This window comes from Rhyacophila brunnea, unplaced genomic scaffold (assembly GCF_057557595.1).
Source record: "Rhyacophila brunnea isolate RB1 unplaced genomic scaffold, BYU_Rbru_1.0 scaffold_51, whole genome shotgun sequence".
Taxonomy (NCBI): Eukaryota; Metazoa; Arthropoda; class Insecta; order Trichoptera; family Rhyacophilidae; genus Rhyacophila; species Rhyacophila brunnea.
In genome coordinates, this window is record NW_028233182.1 from 2514320 (window position 1) to 2532706 (window position 18387).

General features: G+C 26.4%; 1 protein-coding gene and 2 pseudogenes across 1 annotated transcript; all 3 read right to left on the reverse strand.

Annotated features, from left to right (window-relative positions):
- Nucleotides 1–502: 502 nt before the first annotated feature.
- Nucleotides 503–1225, reverse strand: LOC147065841 (chromatin-remodeling ATPase INO80 pseudogene; annotated as a pseudogene).
- Nucleotides 1226–1383: 158 nt separating this feature from the next.
- LOC147065842 (uncharacterized) lies at nt 1384–2923 on the reverse strand. Its single transcript, XM_085956232.1, has 3 exons — nt 2239–2923; nt 1724–2013; nt 1384–1392 (listed from the first exon to the last, which is right to left on the reverse strand). Exons 1-3 carry the CDS (start codon nt 2921–2923, stop codon nt 1384–1386), a joined length of 984 nt encoding a protein of 327 aa, XP_085812358.1.
- A 13949-nt stretch (nt 2924–16872) lies between these two features.
- On the reverse strand, nt 16873–18120 carry LOC147065843 (histone deacetylase HDAC1 pseudogene; annotated as a pseudogene).
- Between the last annotated feature and the right edge of the window lie 267 nt (nt 18121–18387).

Sequence of the window (18387 nt, forward strand, 5' to 3'; positions counted from 1 at the left end):
TTCTGTTCTCTGTATTTGGTCCTTTATAAACTTCCCTTGATACAATTTATTAGATTATGAGTTACTTTTGTATATCATTTATTAAATTCTGTTCTCTGTATTTGGTCCTTTATAAACTTCCCTTGATACAATTTATTAGATTATGAGTTACTTTTGTATATCATTTATTAAATTCTGTTCTCTGTATTTGGTCCTTTTTAAACTTCCCTTAATACAATTTATTAGATTATGAGTTACTTTTGTATATCATTTATAAAATTCTGTTCTCTGTATTTGGTCCTTTATAAACTTCCCTTGATACAATTTATTAGATTATGAGTTACTTTTGTATATCATTTATTAAATTCTGCTCTCTGTATTTGGTCCTTTTTAAACTTCCCTTAATACAATTTATTAGATTATGAGTTACTTTTGTATATCATTTATTAAATTCTGTTCTCTGTATTTGGTCCTTTATAAACTTCCCTTGATACAATTTATTAGATTATGAGTTACTTTTGTTTTACCACTTATTAAACTCACCACTTTTAATGACCATTTTCTGTATTTCTCCTTTTCTTCCCGCTCTTTCCATAACTCTTTCCTCGACACTATTTTTCATGATCAATCTATAGACTACCACGTCTTTAGTTTGTCCGAGCCTGTGTGCTCTATCCATAGCTTGTTGGTCTACTGTTGGGTTCCAGTCACTATCATAGAAGATGACAGTATCGGCAGCAGTAAGATTTATGCCGAGGCCACCGGCTCTAGTACTCAAAATAAAAATAAATTTTTCGTTTGTTTCTTGCCAATTTTTGACAAGATCTCTTCTTACTTTTAAGCGAGATGAGCCGTCGAGTCTTGAGTATGTATATCCTTTTTTTATGAGGTAGTCTTCCATTAGGTCCATCATCTTGGTCATTTGGAAGTATATTAGGATTCTTTTTCCTTCTGATTTTAGGGTGGATAAAAGAATATCCAATATTGTTAGTTTCCCACTGTCTGTTATGAATGTTCCTAGGCGAGGGATTTCGATGTTTGTAGATGTTAATGAGCCGGATGTGATGTATTTAAAGATTTTGTGATCGTATAATTGATTTTGTGTGTCTCTTATGTGTATAGGATTCGAATTTATAAAATTGGTTTCTTCATTTTTATCCTCTGAATCGATATTTTCGTCGTAATAACTTGTATTTGTTGTGTTATACGGATTGTACCTATTAAAATCATTTTCTTGGATGCACATGCTGATATAAGGCCTGGAAGTTGTTAAAGGGGTAATTTCGGGTGCTATGACCTTTTCTACATATATATTATTGTATTTGGCATAATTTTCCTGTGTGGATTGCAGTTTATCTGTAGTTTCGTTTATGAAAGTCGATTCCTTGTTTATCTTAAATAAATTTAACGAATCTATTTTGGATTTTGAATTAAACAGCGGAGAATATATTTGATTAACTTTTCTTCTCTTCGTTTCATTATCAAAATCTATATCATCGATATGTCGATAACCTTCAGAATCTTTATTATCATGATTATTGGTATTGTAATTATTTATCCCAACATGGGTAGTGCTATAGTCTCTTATTTTTTCAAAGAATATAGAAGAATGAATCGGAGATTTTTCAGAAACGAAATCACCTACAATTTTAGGTACTTTATATTCAATTTTATTTTTCCCAATACGTGTAACATAACCATTTCCAACAACATCACAAGTTCCAAAAGACATTCCAACTCTTACCTCTTCTCTTTCAAAAAGATCGGGATGATTACACACCTTTCTGAATTGCATCATGACATTCATTAATCCTTCTTCATTTTCGCCTTGTTTTTCGGAATTTGAGCATGCACTTGCTATAACATCATCGTCGTATATTTTTCTTTGTTCTTGGATCATTCTGTAGTATTTCTTTTGACGAATGCTCATTTCGCACATTATTACTTTTTCTGTTTTTGTTCCTAATTCGTCTTTAACGTCATCTTTAACTCTTCTAAGCATGAATGGTTTTAGGACCATGTGGAGTCTTTTTAGTTGTGCATCTAACCCTTTTCCTGGACCATTTGTTTTTTCTGTGTTATTTTGAGAATTTGGATCTGAATTGTTTTGATTGTTTATTTCCATATTGTTTTGTATATTTTCATCAATATTACTTTGAGTATTTGGATCCGTGTTATTTTGAGTATTTGGATCCGTGTTATTTGGTGTATTTCCATCAAAATTATTTTGCGTAGAGGGATCTGTGTTATAAACAGCATCTTCATTATTATTGAATTTCCCTTTTCTTTTTTCCTTTCCTTCTATATCTTTGGAGAACCATTTACTGAACTCTTCATGGCTATCAAAAAGTGTAGGCATAATAAAATGAAGTAGTGCCCACAATTCTCCCATGGTATTTTGAACGGGTGTTCCCGTCAATAGCAATCTATTTCTACAACTTAAATTCAGTAAAGTTTTCCATCGAATACTTGAGCTTGACTTGATAGCCTGTGCTTCGTCGAGGATCATATACGTCCATCGTGTTCTTTTAAAGAATTTTTCATCTGTTACGACCATTTGATACGATGTTACCATTACGTTTACTGCGTTTTTGTTTGCATTGTACTTAAATGTTATTCCTTTTCGAAGATTCTTGCGTTCTAAGACGCTTCCAGCGTAAAGAACAACGTTAAATGAAGGAAGAAATTTTTCGAATTCTGATATCCAGTTGTGTAAAGTTGATGCTGGTGTTACAATCAGAAATGGGCCTTCGATGGTGTACCTTTCTTTTAGAAGAGCAAGAAATGCTATTGATTGGATTGTCTTTCCAAGGCCCATATCGTCTGCTAGGATTCCATTTATACCATTGTCATAGAGATTTGTGAGCCATGAAAGTCCTTCTAGTTGATACCTTTTTAATGTTGCGTTAAGATCTTTGGGTTGTGAAACAATTTTACTACTCATAGAACTAACAGATAATTCGTTGTTATTGCTTGTAGGGATTTTATTGCAGCCACTGTTCACACTATTATTAGATGTATCGTTAATATTGCCATATGTATTGTTAGTGTTCATATTGTTGGTATCAACATCGGTATAGGCATTATTATTAGTATTGTTATTTTTAGAGGTATTATTGTTATCAATGTTATTGTTGATATTGTTAGCATCCATATGATTATGGTCATTATTATTGTTATAATTATTTGAGGTATTAACAATGTTTGTAGTGTTGCCTGTAAAGGTATTAGACCCATGATTATCCTCTCTATTTTCTCCATTTTGGTTATTGCCTCTATCATCAAAAGAATCAGGTCTCGTATTATTGCCGGTATCGTCAAAATTATCAACTTTCATTTTCTGTTTCTTAGCAGCATCAAGCGCATTTTCCCTCGCAATTCTAAAATCATCATCTTCATCAAACTCATCATTATCAAAATCAAGCATCTTTTTTTCTCCTCCCCCCTTTTCTTCCAATACATTTTTCCCTTTATTCGACATAAAATGTGAAAAAAGTTCTGTCTGGGTAATCAAAAAATTAAGTTTACGTCTTTGCCTAACAGCTTCTCTCTCTTCCTCAAGCTTTTTAGCTAATGCTTTTTCCATTCTCCGCTTATAAGCAGTTAAACCCCGGCCATCACTTTTCGGAACAACATCCACAGTATCACTAACAACTTTCAAAACTGCTTTCTTCTGTATAGCACCTTTCTTAAAATAAATACCTATTTCTCGCGATATCTTCTTTGACTTAAGTGCCGGATTTGTCTTCATTGTCTTCGATAAAGCACGTTTAATCTCACGGACACAAACTATGCCAATCTTCCGCTTATTTATAACTAAGATACTACGCAATTGTCTTATATTCTTGTATTGCTTCGGAATTTGTTTGGATACAAGCGTTGAATACATTTTTTGCATCGTGTTTTGGTTTATTTGCACTGATTCATTAACAACAGGCGGCATCGTTAATGAAAGAAGAAGATCTTTTATGCGGAGAAGCATGGGAAGATGCGGTGTATATAATATGTTCGATTCAAGCGGTGTAGGCTCTGGTAAAGCACTTTCCACTGGCTTCCTTTTATAGTTTTGGAGGTAAAAACTGAGCGAATGTGCGGATTGGAGATTTGGTGGATTGATCGTGCGAGAAAATGAAAGAAGATGACTTGATGTTAATTTCGATTCAAGTAAAGAATTATCCGCTTGATTTTTTGTATTCGCTACTATATCAACATTTATGTCTGTTGATGTAAGATGTAATGTATCCTTAAGAACATGTAATACAGGTGGTGTGTGCTTTGCATCAACTTCTGGTACTTTCTTTTCTTTAATTGGCTCGACTGGCTTTGGCTGTAATTCTTTATCACTCTTCATTATTTGAATCAAGGGGTTTCTTCTTATTTTCAATACTACAAGTCTATTGAAAAATTATAGATGAAATATAAAACCATGTGCCGAATGAAAGTATAGAGGCGGAAAGTATTGAAATGTGTAATTAAAGGAAAATATTGGGTTTGATAAAGAAATACTAAATGGGATAAGGCGATATGTATCAGGAAATATTTAAACTAAAGCGCTCTATCTTTTCTATTTGAAATGAGATAGCCACGAATTTGGATTTAAATTTAGAAAAATGATCTTTTTTGTTGATAAAATAGAAATCGATGGATATAAATTGCTGTGTAAATCTTAGAAAATATCTTGCATAAGTTCTTTTTATTGAATAATCTTTATAAATCAAATGTATGCGAATCAGAGTATTTATTTTTTGTAAAAAAATTGCGTATTTATGTTTACATTTTAAGTCTCAAAAATTTAGTAGTTATGTTAGTAATAATTTCCTTATAAATTAAAGAATATTTATGTTTTTTGTATTTTCTGTACAAAATTAAATACATTTAAAGTATATTTTTTATTAAATAGCAAAAAAACTTATGTAAATATATGTCTTATATATTTTCCTTGTAAGTTAATTATATTATATTATTGATGTGTGTATTTTCTGTACAAAATTAAATTCATTTAAAGTCTATTTTTTATTCTATAATAAAAAAACTTACGTAAATTTATTTTTTACATATTTTTCTTGTGTGCTAAGAAATATTTCTGTTTTGTGTATTTTCTGTACAAAATGTAATTCAATTAAAGTCTATTTTTTATTCTATGCAAAAAAAACTTATGTCTTATATATTTTTTACATATTTTTCTTGTGTGCTAAGAAATATTTCTGTTTTGTGTATTTTCTGTACAAAATGTAATTCAATTAAAGTCAATTTTTTTATTCTATAGCAAAAAAACTTATGTCTTATATATTTTCTATAAAATATGATGCACTAAATTTGTGTAATTTTTGTACACCTTAATAATTCAATCTTGTAAATTCATAATAATATGAAACAAACTCGGTCGTTATTTTTATAATATATAGATTAAAGTTGTATATTCTATAAATATAATCAAGTACTCATAAAAAAGTGTGAAAATACCTTTTAAAATAATTAAATCGATTTATTCTTTAATGATATATCTGTTTTTATTTGGCTTACTATATCATTGATATGTAAATTTATACAATATCAATTTTTTTACTAAAAATTAGACAAAGACCCCCCCCAATTCAAATATATCTATGATATAAACTTTTACAACTCGGAAAATACTATAATTTTTTCTGTAAATTTCAATTATAACCCAAATTTTCAATGCTTTATGTTATAAACTTTTATTGCTCGGAAAATACTGGGATCTCTTCTGTGAATTTCAATAGATACCACCCTATTTTAAATATATTGTTTGGTATAAACCATTATTTCCGAAAAAAAAATATAATTTGAACTGGTTTTTTCTAGATTTTCTCAATTTATTTTAATTGAATATAACCCTATTTCTGGATATTCTGACCTCAAATCTCAAGAAAATATCATAAATTTTTTTAATGATCAAAATCAGATTTATATTGACTTCTTATTAATATTCAAGTACTATTTAGTTGATCTTATTGATATTATTTAATATTTATTTATGTGTTTTTATATTTTCGCGGTTATTTATATTTCAACTGTTTAATTTTGAGTTCTAAATACATTTTTTAACAATAAAAACTTTGTTTAAACGCGTTTCATTTATATTTTTTTAAGCTTATTATATATTTAAAAAAGATTGCAAACCATGTGAATATATATTATTCATATTTATTTTTTGTCTTTATTTCCTATAAAGAGCACTTTAAATTATTTTAGCACAGAAAAAATTATTTCAAGATCTTTCTACAGAATTTATTTGGGAATTTTTGTCGCTAAAATTGGATTTTAAACTATTTTCGTTATTACTTGGAGTTTTAGAGGTTGAAATATCAACACTTTAAGCTATACTTTCTTGGGTACATTCTAAAAAATTTCTATGATTTAATTTGTCTTAATTTAAAAAAATATAAATCGATCATTATACTCATCACTTCCATAAATTTATTTCTACCAAGCTTTCTAAGAATGCCTAATTTAAAAATATTTTTATTTCACATATAATGTAATGGCTAAATAATCGAACGCATAAATAATATAAAATTTTGCGGATTAAATAGTTTAAAAATCCTTTTTTAATAAAATAGTTGATATTAGAAAGAATATACAACAAAATCAGTGGTTGGTAAACTAATAAATCACCAAATAAATCAATATTAACGTTAAATAATTGTACCGAAGTTGATTATGTAGGCTAGAATAATTTGATAAATTTGAAATATTCAATGTCTCTCTTTATATTACAAAAAAATGCTGTTTGGTTTTTTATCGATTATTGTAAATATACACATTGAAAATATAAATCTAATCAGATCAAGAAAAATCAATAAAAATAACGTGTAAAATTTTTACCTGATGGTATGTGCAACATTATAAGAATTTATATTGGTTTTAGTTGCCTAAAATAATGATTTAGTAACACTTGAAAAAATATTAAGTCTTATCAATATTTAATAAATAAAAAGTATAATTGTTTTCATAAGGCATACACATTGAAATTTGATATGAGAATACTCTATATCTTGTATTTAATATCAAATTTTATAATTTAATATCAATTAAATGAATAAATAAACACAAAAAAACCAACTAAATCCTTAATTATATCAATATTCGTATAATAGGGACATAAAATCGATCTTGATTTTTTTTTAAATATAAATAAAGCCTATAAACTCATAATAAAATAAAAATCTGGAAATTGAATTCAAAAATTTTATGATAAAACTTTAACACTGCATCAAATATAACACCGAGTCACATTTTGAAAGACCAAAGCTAGCATATAATGTATGAAAATATCGATTTTAACCCATTTCTGAAGAAATTCCTACTTTATGTGATTCTAAACGAAGTCTCGATTCCCTTGGGGTAAAGCCTTTTTGTCTTTTAAAGAAAAATTTTTGGGATTGTGGATATTCAAGTTGACTATAAAAATAAAGATATTTACGTTGTCTTTCTCATGAATTATTGAACAATATAACTGTAACAATATTCTTACCGACTTTATTACGTAGGAAATGTTTTTTCATAAATTTTATCAATGTTTTTTCAATAATAAAAACCATTCTCGTAATTTAAATATCTGGCCGTTTTTTATTTAACAAATATAGATCTTTGTGCATGTAAATTCTTATTGCCAGGTTTATTAAAATCCATTGAAATTATGAGATTAAATTTATTAAAAAATATATTTTGAATTTATTTGTATTTGTGTATCATAATAAACTAGTTTTTAATTATCACTTTATATAGGAGTTTATACACATTAAAAACTTTATACTAATAGACAAATCCCTTGTGATCGTATCAGTAAGCGAATCGCACCAGCGATTCAATTAATTAAAAAAAATTGAATTTACACAAAGTTAATATAGAAAAATATAAAATTTTTTGTTGAAAATAGTATGATATCATATAATATATAAATTAATAAGAGCTTATTATTGAATTTTGGTTAAGTCAAGTAGAGCTTCATACAACTTAGCATTATTCTGAGAAAAAAACAAAAAATGCCTTAAACCATTCGTATCTAAGTTTCTTTATCTTTTTAATGCTGTAGTTGTACGAATCAACATTTTGAGCATGACTAAAGAATCTGGATCAACACAATTAAACATATGTGTGATCCTATGGTATTTATGGTAATTTTATGAAATATCATATTAGCCTTTTTATTCATCCGTATATATCACTTTACTCACACTGCTAATTACATAATATGAGTTGCTTTAGTTATATTCAGAACGATAGTAGTAAATACTTTGCTAGGTGATTTTCTTGTGTCTATAATAGCCAAAGCCCAGGTCTGGTCCATTAGTCCACTTTCTCGAAATTACTTGTACTTATAGTTAGACTTGTTTCATCAGCTTAAATAATACATTTAGCTTCACCCATTCTCACTATATTATCGCTATAATGTTTTGTTATTAGTTTCTTACCCTCACTTATAAAACTGCAAAGATCTTTGGTTCATGCCAGCAGCTTGCATGTAGTTCTTTGTGGGTAACTTTTGGAATAGAAGAACAGAAGTAATAGCAATTTCTTGATTTCAATTTAAGTTTATTATACCATGTATCTTTTCTAATATATATGGTAGCTTGATATTCATTGCAGATGCAATCATACACATATATTTAAAACTATCAAAACTATCTTTTGTAGCTTATAAAGCCATTGATAAAATTTGTAGCATACAAAAACCACAAATTTATTTTAATGCAACAGTTTCTTATTTCAATAATAACCAATTAGACTTATTTCCATTTTTGATTCTAAATTACTTTAAAAATTTGACATTTTTATTGAGTTCTTCGTATTTTTTTTAAATAAAATTAAGTAGCAAAAATTTCTTCCGCATTAAGTCATATATCCAAGGTTTTATACAGTTATGAAACAAGGTTTTTTTTACAGAATAAATAATATATTAGTTCGTCATAATAAACATAAATCTCAACTGTTGAATCATCTTGTGGATATACTAGAAAAGCTTTTTTTTCTTCTAACGCATTTTTGCCACACCTACATATTATTTCCAGGTCTTTATAATATAATATTCGTAAATTACTTGTATCTTTCCTATGTTTTAACCTTTTGATGCTTTTATTTATAAAGCTTAAATTTATTGTAGATGGTTTAAAGTTTTTTGGCAATCATCTATACAATTTTTTGCATAAAATATTTTTAAAATATATTTTAATCATTAAATTTTGTCATTAATAAGATAATTAAATTTAAAATACCGGAAATTTCTATACCAACTATTTTCACTTCTTAGGATTAATTATAACTTAGAAAAAAATTTATAACTCATCAAAATGTAATTTTTGTGTTTGATTTATATTTAAAAAGGTTTTTTTGTTTGCATTGTATCTCGAATCGAAATATTATATAAATATGCTCTCATCATTATAATCTAACACTAGCATTATTTTCGTTTAAGCTTGTTGAAACATAAAAAAGATATGTAATTCAAATAAAAACAACAGAAACGCAATTTATGGAGCTAACGTGTACCCAATATATTTGTAAACATAATGAACTTAAATGTGTGATTCCATTTATCATTCTCTAATTCATCTCTATTTATAAATTATTAAACAAAAAATTTAATTAAGGATCGTAAGGATTATATACACTCAGATCCTGTTCATAATCTAGTATTTCATTTGATATCGCATAAATTTACGATAAGTTTTAAGTAAGCACTAAGTATGATCATAATAACAATATTCTGTTAGAAAATAAGAATAAAAATAACTGGTCATAGAATATACAAAGCTGGTGGTAATGGACTGATATATTTTAAAACAGAAAATAGCATCGATCACACAGCCATATCTTGTGTCTGTTCATCTAAGATATTACGATTTTCATTTTTTTTCTATTCTTTTATATTACACAATCAGACATAATATATTTTCAATTAATAAACAGGCGAATATAAATAATTATTGTCGTAATATGCATTTAAATCTACCAGTGAATACTCAACACATGTTATAATTTTTCGAAAACGATTTAAGTTGTAAAACTTTTCATTTTTATGGGTTAAGGTATATTGTTGTTTTTTCTCTTGCTATTCGAGTACACTAAATAATTCTAGCTGTGTATTCTTCGTGTTTTCGTTAGTTTATTTCATCGATATCAACAATGATTTTGAGTTAAAGAAAATAATAAAAGCCGCTTTTGAAAACATGTATACAAAAAATAACAGTTTTTTTTCACCATTTTGATAATTTTCCACGATTAACATGGTAATATTCTTACACTTTTTATTTATGAAGTGATTTAATATGAATAAAGTGTAGTTTAAGAAATCTTTAAAATAAAATATAAGCCACGATTATATTGAATAAAAAAGTAAATCTAAACTTTACATCAGCAATAAAATATAAATATTTTATAGAGTTTGTTTATTTTCATCAAATGCGATTATTTAGCAATAATTGCACTGAATTCTTGAGTACTGATACAAAAATCAAACAAAAAATGTAAAAGGGATTTTTATTTTATAACCGCATATTTTATATGCACTATTTTCATATAAAATCTCATAAATTAGTTGAGGATATCCGATCCCCTTAAACAGAACGGATTTTACTGTATGTATTTTTTTTCTTAGAACCCTGTAATTTTTTTTAACTATCCCGTTGATATATTCAAATAATAACTAGCTATATTTAAAGGATAAGATTGTATCTGATTACTAAAATAACTGGAAGATAGTAGGTACTTTTCAATATATTTTTTTATAAATCAACAGATGACGGCTGTGCTCTTATTACCTGTACTAGTTTATTATTTTAAAAGAAATAATAATTTCAATAAGCTTTCACATTTTACTTATTTTTTTCTAGATGTTTAATTAGTTTGTGATATTAAAATTATATACTATCATTTTATAGCTTTACTATGGGGTTAATTTTGGTATTGCAATTATATATTCATTATTCAAGCGTAGCATGACTGTTTTCTTGTGAGCACATTATATCGTCACTCTTGGTCATTTCTCTTCTGTTAAGTCTTCTTCAATACTTCTCTTCTTCTCAAGATCTATTGGGAAAGGGTTTTTCTCAATCCTATATTTTGTATGTATGCTTCGATTTGGTTTGTGACTTCGAGTTCTTTCAGATACTTTTTATGATATTGTGTTAATTCTCCATCCCATGTTACGCCATATGGTATAATATATGCTTTTACTTGTAGCATCCTTGAAATAATATTTTATATATAGCTGTAAATCTATCTGGTTAACGAATTCCATTAAAAGCGGATGAGAAGAATAAAGTTATGAGTAATAAGGGCTTTTAATTACACTTAAAAGGATATAAAACGTGATCATTTATTTAATTTTAGCATACAGCGCGGTAAGTGATCATGATAAAATAAGTTTATTGTGAATACTGACACCGATTAATAAATAATAAGGACGTTTATAGTAAAATGCACAAGAGCGGAAAATTTCCTCACACATAAAAAACCAATTCAACATGTATAATTTCTACTTGAATAATTTTTTTGTATGGTGCCTTAAAGCATAAAATTTGATGCTATTTTATTTAAAGCTAAAATAAAATAGTGAATGATAGTAATTGTAAAACAAGATCGATTGAAATACCTTAAATCTATGTTATTTTTCACCGTATATTTCAAGACCTGTTTTATTAATATATTAGATGAATTTTATAATAATAAAAAATTTTACCTTTTGAGTTGTTTGTATTTTAGTCCAATACTATTTTTTTTAAAAAGCAGTAATATCTTTTCGACAGCAAGATTTTTATAATAGATAATTTGAAGGCAAAAATATTCCAGAAAAAAAGTCAAAATTTTTTAATATCTTTAAAATATTAAGGGTGAACATATTCAGACCTACCATCAATACAAAGCAGAAAAAAAATACGTAGCAAAATAATATTAAAAAAATTGTAAATTTGACTTTTCTTCTGGAACGTAAGGAGCCTAAAAATCCAGACCGCAGTAAATTAATGGTTGCACTTATTGTTTTTTAGTTGATTTATAATATTAGATCAATATAAATACAGATCCATGAAAAATAAAATATATCACAAAAAAAATGACAACAATTATTTTTGTATGAAATATTCCAAATTTAATAGATTTATAATAAATTTATGAATTTATTTTTTAATAAAATATTGTAATAAAAAAATATTACCCTAAACGCTTTTTGTACTTTATAAATTTCCTGAAAAGTTAATCAAAACAAAAAAATATACTACTTTGGAAGATTACAAAATCACACAATTATTATTTAACAAAACTTTATACAATAAAATATTATCAAAATGTATTTTTCTATTGTAAAAGACAAACTAGGAAAACCGATTTGTTTTTTAATTTTTTCGGTTTGTTTTGAAAATAAATATGTGTTATTAAACGTTTATATTTCAAAATAATTAATATAAGTTATATATACACATTAATTTTTATTAAAAATAGTTTAGTATGAAGTATTTTTCTAAATTTTCTATTAATTTGAATTGTAACTGGTGAAGCTGTAATATAGAGGGGGTTTCTTAATACCAGTTGATCAAACATAAATACGTCCACAACAAATATTTTAAATTTATTTTATTTGAAAAATTCTCTGCTGTCGAAAAATAATTAATAAAATGCGATATTGTTAATAATAAAAAGATATAAAAATTCCGTTATAATTGTTGATAAAAATAATAATTTTGAAATTTAAGTAATTAATCTTACTTTGCAATTATTTATAGTAGAAAACCTACGAATAATTAAAGATTACGATGATCTAAAAAATACTGAAAATTCAAATATTACATAAATTATATGTAAGACAGAATAATTTAGTTAAATATCAAAATTTAATATATATAGTCAAATAAAAGCATGCCCAGGTAAAAGTTAAATAATATGAAATTACAATCAGGATAAACCATTATAAATCTACAGTAAAAACAAAAAGATATACTGCTTTATACAATTTATATTGCTATAAAGATTCTATATTTGCGATTTTTTGAATGTTCGTTTCGAAAGGTATATTTAGTTTTAAAAACTTTAATTTTTATCTAGATTATATCTTAAAAATCTGTATTCTATTTTTTTAACAAGTATTCCCTTATCATACATTTATATGATGCATATAGGCGTGGTTCATATGCTATAAAAACCACCTCGCATTATTTTGAATTATATGTATAAGATAGGGACGTATATTCAGACTTATATGCAACTTAAAAATGAAAATACTGCACATTAATTTTTAAAATGGTTTTTTTGCATTTTTCGGGCATTAAGTTTCTTTCTATACATTTGTACCGTATCTAAATTTTACAATATGTATTATTAAACTTTAAAATATAAAATACATAAAATGTTAATTATAGAATTCAACCGTGTTAATTTTTTATAATATTTTAATTTTTTTTGTTGGGGGGTTAAACCATATTAATCAACAAAAATGAATTTAATATTCTTTCCATTTTGATGAAAAATAATTATTTAGATGTCTATTGCCGCTTATGTCCTTTTTATATTGTAGTCTATCATACACATGTAATACTATAGTTATTTATTATTGCGTGCTTACAAAACCCTATATTGCTTATTTTCGTTCAAAAATTTTCTTTTAGGCAAAAATTTGTCTTTATTCTTATAAAAACAATGGTTATTTTACTATCATGGTAGCGCTTGGGGTCAGATAACAAGAAGAGGGCCACAATCTGAATTTATTTTTAAACTTTATTTATATGAGAAAGCAAAAAATAACAAAAAATGTAAATATAGTATATAAAAGGTACATTAGCTTTCTCTTGAAGTTGTGATATAGTTAAATTCAACTAAAATAACAGCCTACTATGGAAATTTTTTTTGTTTTCTTGCTAAAAAAAAAAGAGATTTTTCGGGAAATTTTAAAAATATATTTCTAATTATTAAATAAAAAAATTTTTTAAAAGCAATACAAAGTTTAAAATGCCTGATAAATGTAGGAATTTGGATGAATTAGTTGCCTGAAGAAAATATACAGCAACAAAGAACGAAATATTTCGCACAAAAAAGGTATTTTTTAAGAAACTAGTTGTATAATTTGAAGAAATCGAAAAAATTTATCGATATTTTTTTATTAACTTTTGTACTTTCGAGAACGTAATTTTATTTTTTGTATGAATGAATTACCAGAAAATCGCTATGTAATGGTTGATTGAAGGATGAGATGGCCGTATAAAGCGACTAAGAAACAAGAAAAAAAATTTAGATACTGTTTTAGGATATTTACATAAAATTTAAGCAAGTAAAAATTATTAAAAATATCGTATTTAATTCGTATTGTTAGAGCTGATGGAATTAGTATAAAAGTGGAGTGTGTGATGAGTTCTGATGATTTAAATAGTAGTAAAATAAAAACTGCAATTTTATATTGAAGAATTATGTTATTCAAAGACAGTCAGAATATTTAAATAAAAAACAGATCTTTATAGATAATGTGATTCTCAGGCTTTCACTAATTATTGAAATATAACAATTGAAATTTTTTTAGAGCACATAAATAATTTCTAATGTATGAGCATTGAACTTAAAGCAATCTTTTATATAAAATAATATAATTTTAATTTTATTTAAGTTTCAACATATAAATAATTTTAAAGTGCTATAATTTGACTTAAAGCAATCTTTTATATAAAAATGAATTATAATTATTTGGGAAACGTCAAATTTATTAAATTTTGAACATACAAAATATAGTAATATGTTCAAAAAAATGTAATATTTCACATGAAAATGATGATGAAGTTATTCAAGGTGATGTAATTATAGTAAATTATACAATTTTATTTTTTTATCAATAACACGGAAAAAAAATATAATTACCCAAAAAACAAAGAGATTTTTTCTGGGATAAAATATATGCTAAAGAGTTTAGCAGGATATATTAAGTGGGGATATAAGTGAATAAGACGCGTTAAAACTAGTTTATGTGCATTCTTACTTGAAATATCAAGGTGTTATTTAAAAAAATTGTTAAAAATTGATATATTTCAGCAGGTGCGATGAGGAAGTATTATTAAATTGAAGGTTTAATAACAAAATAAACATGAAAAGAACATGATTAGAATAATAATATGAACATAATAATATTTTTACAGTGAAATCAACATAGAATATTATAATATTTAAAATAACATGATACAATAATAACTCGGACGGTATTATATATATACCAAAATATTAATATTATAATATTTAAAATAACATGGTGCAATAATAACTCAGATGTATTTAAATTCATACCAAAATATTAATAATAGAATATTATAATATTTAACATGGTACAATGATAACTCAGATGTGATTGTATTTATACAAACATATTAATAATATAATATTTAACATGGTACATTAATAACACAGATATGATTATATTTACACTTAATGCAAGATATGATAATTCAAGAACAAATGAGGATAAATATACTCATTATTATAAAATTTATTTAATAATAACAGACTGTAATTATTTTATTTATGGTTTAGTTTGGTTTTTTACAGTTTATATTTGTTCATGTAAAAACTTGGATTTCTCTTTACACCTGACTTGGCTAATGTCACATTCAATAACATCATATTATCAATCTTCTTTTGTATTTGTTCTTTCAAGACATATTCATTCAAGCGTTTCCCTCAATTCTTCGCTAGTGCGCATGCTTCTATTGTTATTCTTAATATCTTAATATAGAACTAGCGTATTATTCATGTTCAGAATTTACAAATTAGGCAGTAATAACATGGATGCATAATATTTTATGATAACATTAAAATAATTATGTCTATAACGGAAACAATATAATAAGTCTTATTGAGCATACATAATTATAAGTCTTATTGAGCATACATAATTATAAGTCTTGAAAAAAGAGAACATATTTAAATGATTGTAAATAAGATGAGTTTAAATAATTATTAAGCAAATCTTTTCTATAGAGCAATGTAAGTACAGAGTAAAAAAATTTACATAACTAAAATTCAAATTACAACAAATGAATTTGATCCTAATATCAATACAATAATCAATTTAAAATCACATGAATATAGTAATAACAGGATGTAGCAATATTTTATGGTAGTAAAAATTAGAGATTATAATAATAATATTGATTACGTAGATAATTTAGTATCAATAAATTAGCTTTATTTTATTTCGTGATTGGTATGATACATAATTTTATTCGATATATAATATTATGTTGATTACATAATATTTTATAATGTAGTATCAATAAATTAGCTTTGTTTTACTTTGTGATTGGTATGATACATAATTTTATTCGATATACAATAATAATATTGATTACATAGATAATGTAGATTCAATAAATTAGCTTTATTTTACTTTGTGATTGGTATGATACATAATTTTATTCGATATACAGTAATAATATTGAAAACAAAGATGATGTATTATCAATAAATTAGCTTTATTTTATTTCGTGATTGGTATGATGCATAATTTTATTCGATATATAATAATTATGTTGATTACATAATATTTTATAATGTAGATTCAATAAATTAGCTTTGTTTTATTTCGTGATTGGTATAATACATAATTTTATTCGATATACAATAATAATATTGATTACATAGATAATGTAGATTCAATAAATTAGGTTTGTTTTATTTCGTGATTGGTATAATACATAATTTTATTCGATATACAATAATAATATTGATTACATAGATAATGTATTATCAATCTTTTAGCTTTATTTTACTTCTGATTGGTATGATACATAATTTTATTCGATATATAATAATAATGTTGATTACATAATATTTTATAATGGTGTATCAATAAATTAACTTTATTTATTTTGTGGTTAGTATGAAACATAATTTTATTCGATATCAAAAGTTAGAATCCGAGTCCATATTAGACTCATCATAAAGACTACCCCCTGATTCCTTGAATCTGTTCCAGATAACTTCCTCGTCACTCTCTTCGTTAATAAGATCAGGTGGGATTTCCATAATTTGACAAGAGGGAACATGAACAACCTTTTTCAAGTTTTCGTGTGTTGATGAAATAATGCTATCCAGGAAAGATTTATCGTTGTGGTCACTTGCATTTGAACTACGAACATTGATGGAATAATCAGGACCGAAGTGTTCGTAGAATTCGTTGAAGGGCAAATCGTTAGAGATTTCCACGCCTAAAAGTTTAGAGGTTTCGTATGTCCAAGCTCGACAGACATTTTTCACAGTATAACCCCCACCGCCTAAAATTAGAAGTGGAATATTGAAACTTTTTATGAAACTTACACACTGTGAATGTCCCTTATGTGAGAGATTGAAGCATCCTAATCTGTCACCTGAAAGACTATCAGCCCCGCATTGAAGGACAATAGCAGTCGGTCTATATCGATTTATAATATTCTCGATCACGGGCTTAAAAATGTATGCATAACTGTTATCGTTTATGCCATCCCTCAATGGAATGTTCGCCGAATAGCCACGGCCTTTAAATTCCCCAATATCATGTAAAGCGCCGGTACCAGGAAAGAAGTCACCGAATTTATGAAAAGAAACGGTGAATACTCGATCAGTAGTATAAAAAGCTTCTTCTACACCATCACCATGATGAACATCGATATCAATATAAAGAACCCGCTCATTATATTTCAAAAGCTCAAGAATACCAATAACAATGTCATTAACATAACAAAACCCGGATGCCTCACTCTTTTTGGCATGGTGAAGACCACCCGACCAGTTGATAGCAATATCTGCTGCTTTTGAATTGAGCTTATAAGCACTACTTAAAGTCCCACCCGTTGTTGACCGACAATAATCATATAACCCTTGAAAAACTGGACAATCTTCACCAACATTAAATTTATGAAGATCGTTGGACATTTCATTCATATTGTGCCGAGTAACACTTTGAAGAAAATTTATATAGTCGGTCGAATGAAAATTTGTTAGATTTTCGAATGAGGCATGCACCGGTCGATGTACTTGCATATGCCGATACAACCCGTAGCTCGTGATCAGGGAATGCGTCATGCGTACTCTAAGTGGCTTCATAGGGTGACCTGAAGCATAATGATAGGTCGATATGTTCGGATCGTAGAAATACGCCACACGCTTCGTCATTCTATTTTCTTAGGGGGTACGAAAATTCATTATGTGTCTACAGTAACAAATCAAAATGACCACTGTAGAACTAATAAAATTGTTCACCACTGCAAATATAATTAACAAATAGTTGACCATGGAAAATAAATTAACAAATGGTTAACCGAATCAATCATATAAAATAATCATTTAAAATCACCCATTTAAAGTTGGTATGCATATAATAATCTTATTTTTAATAAGACCCCACACAAAAACTCACACAATTCGTTATGTATTCAACCA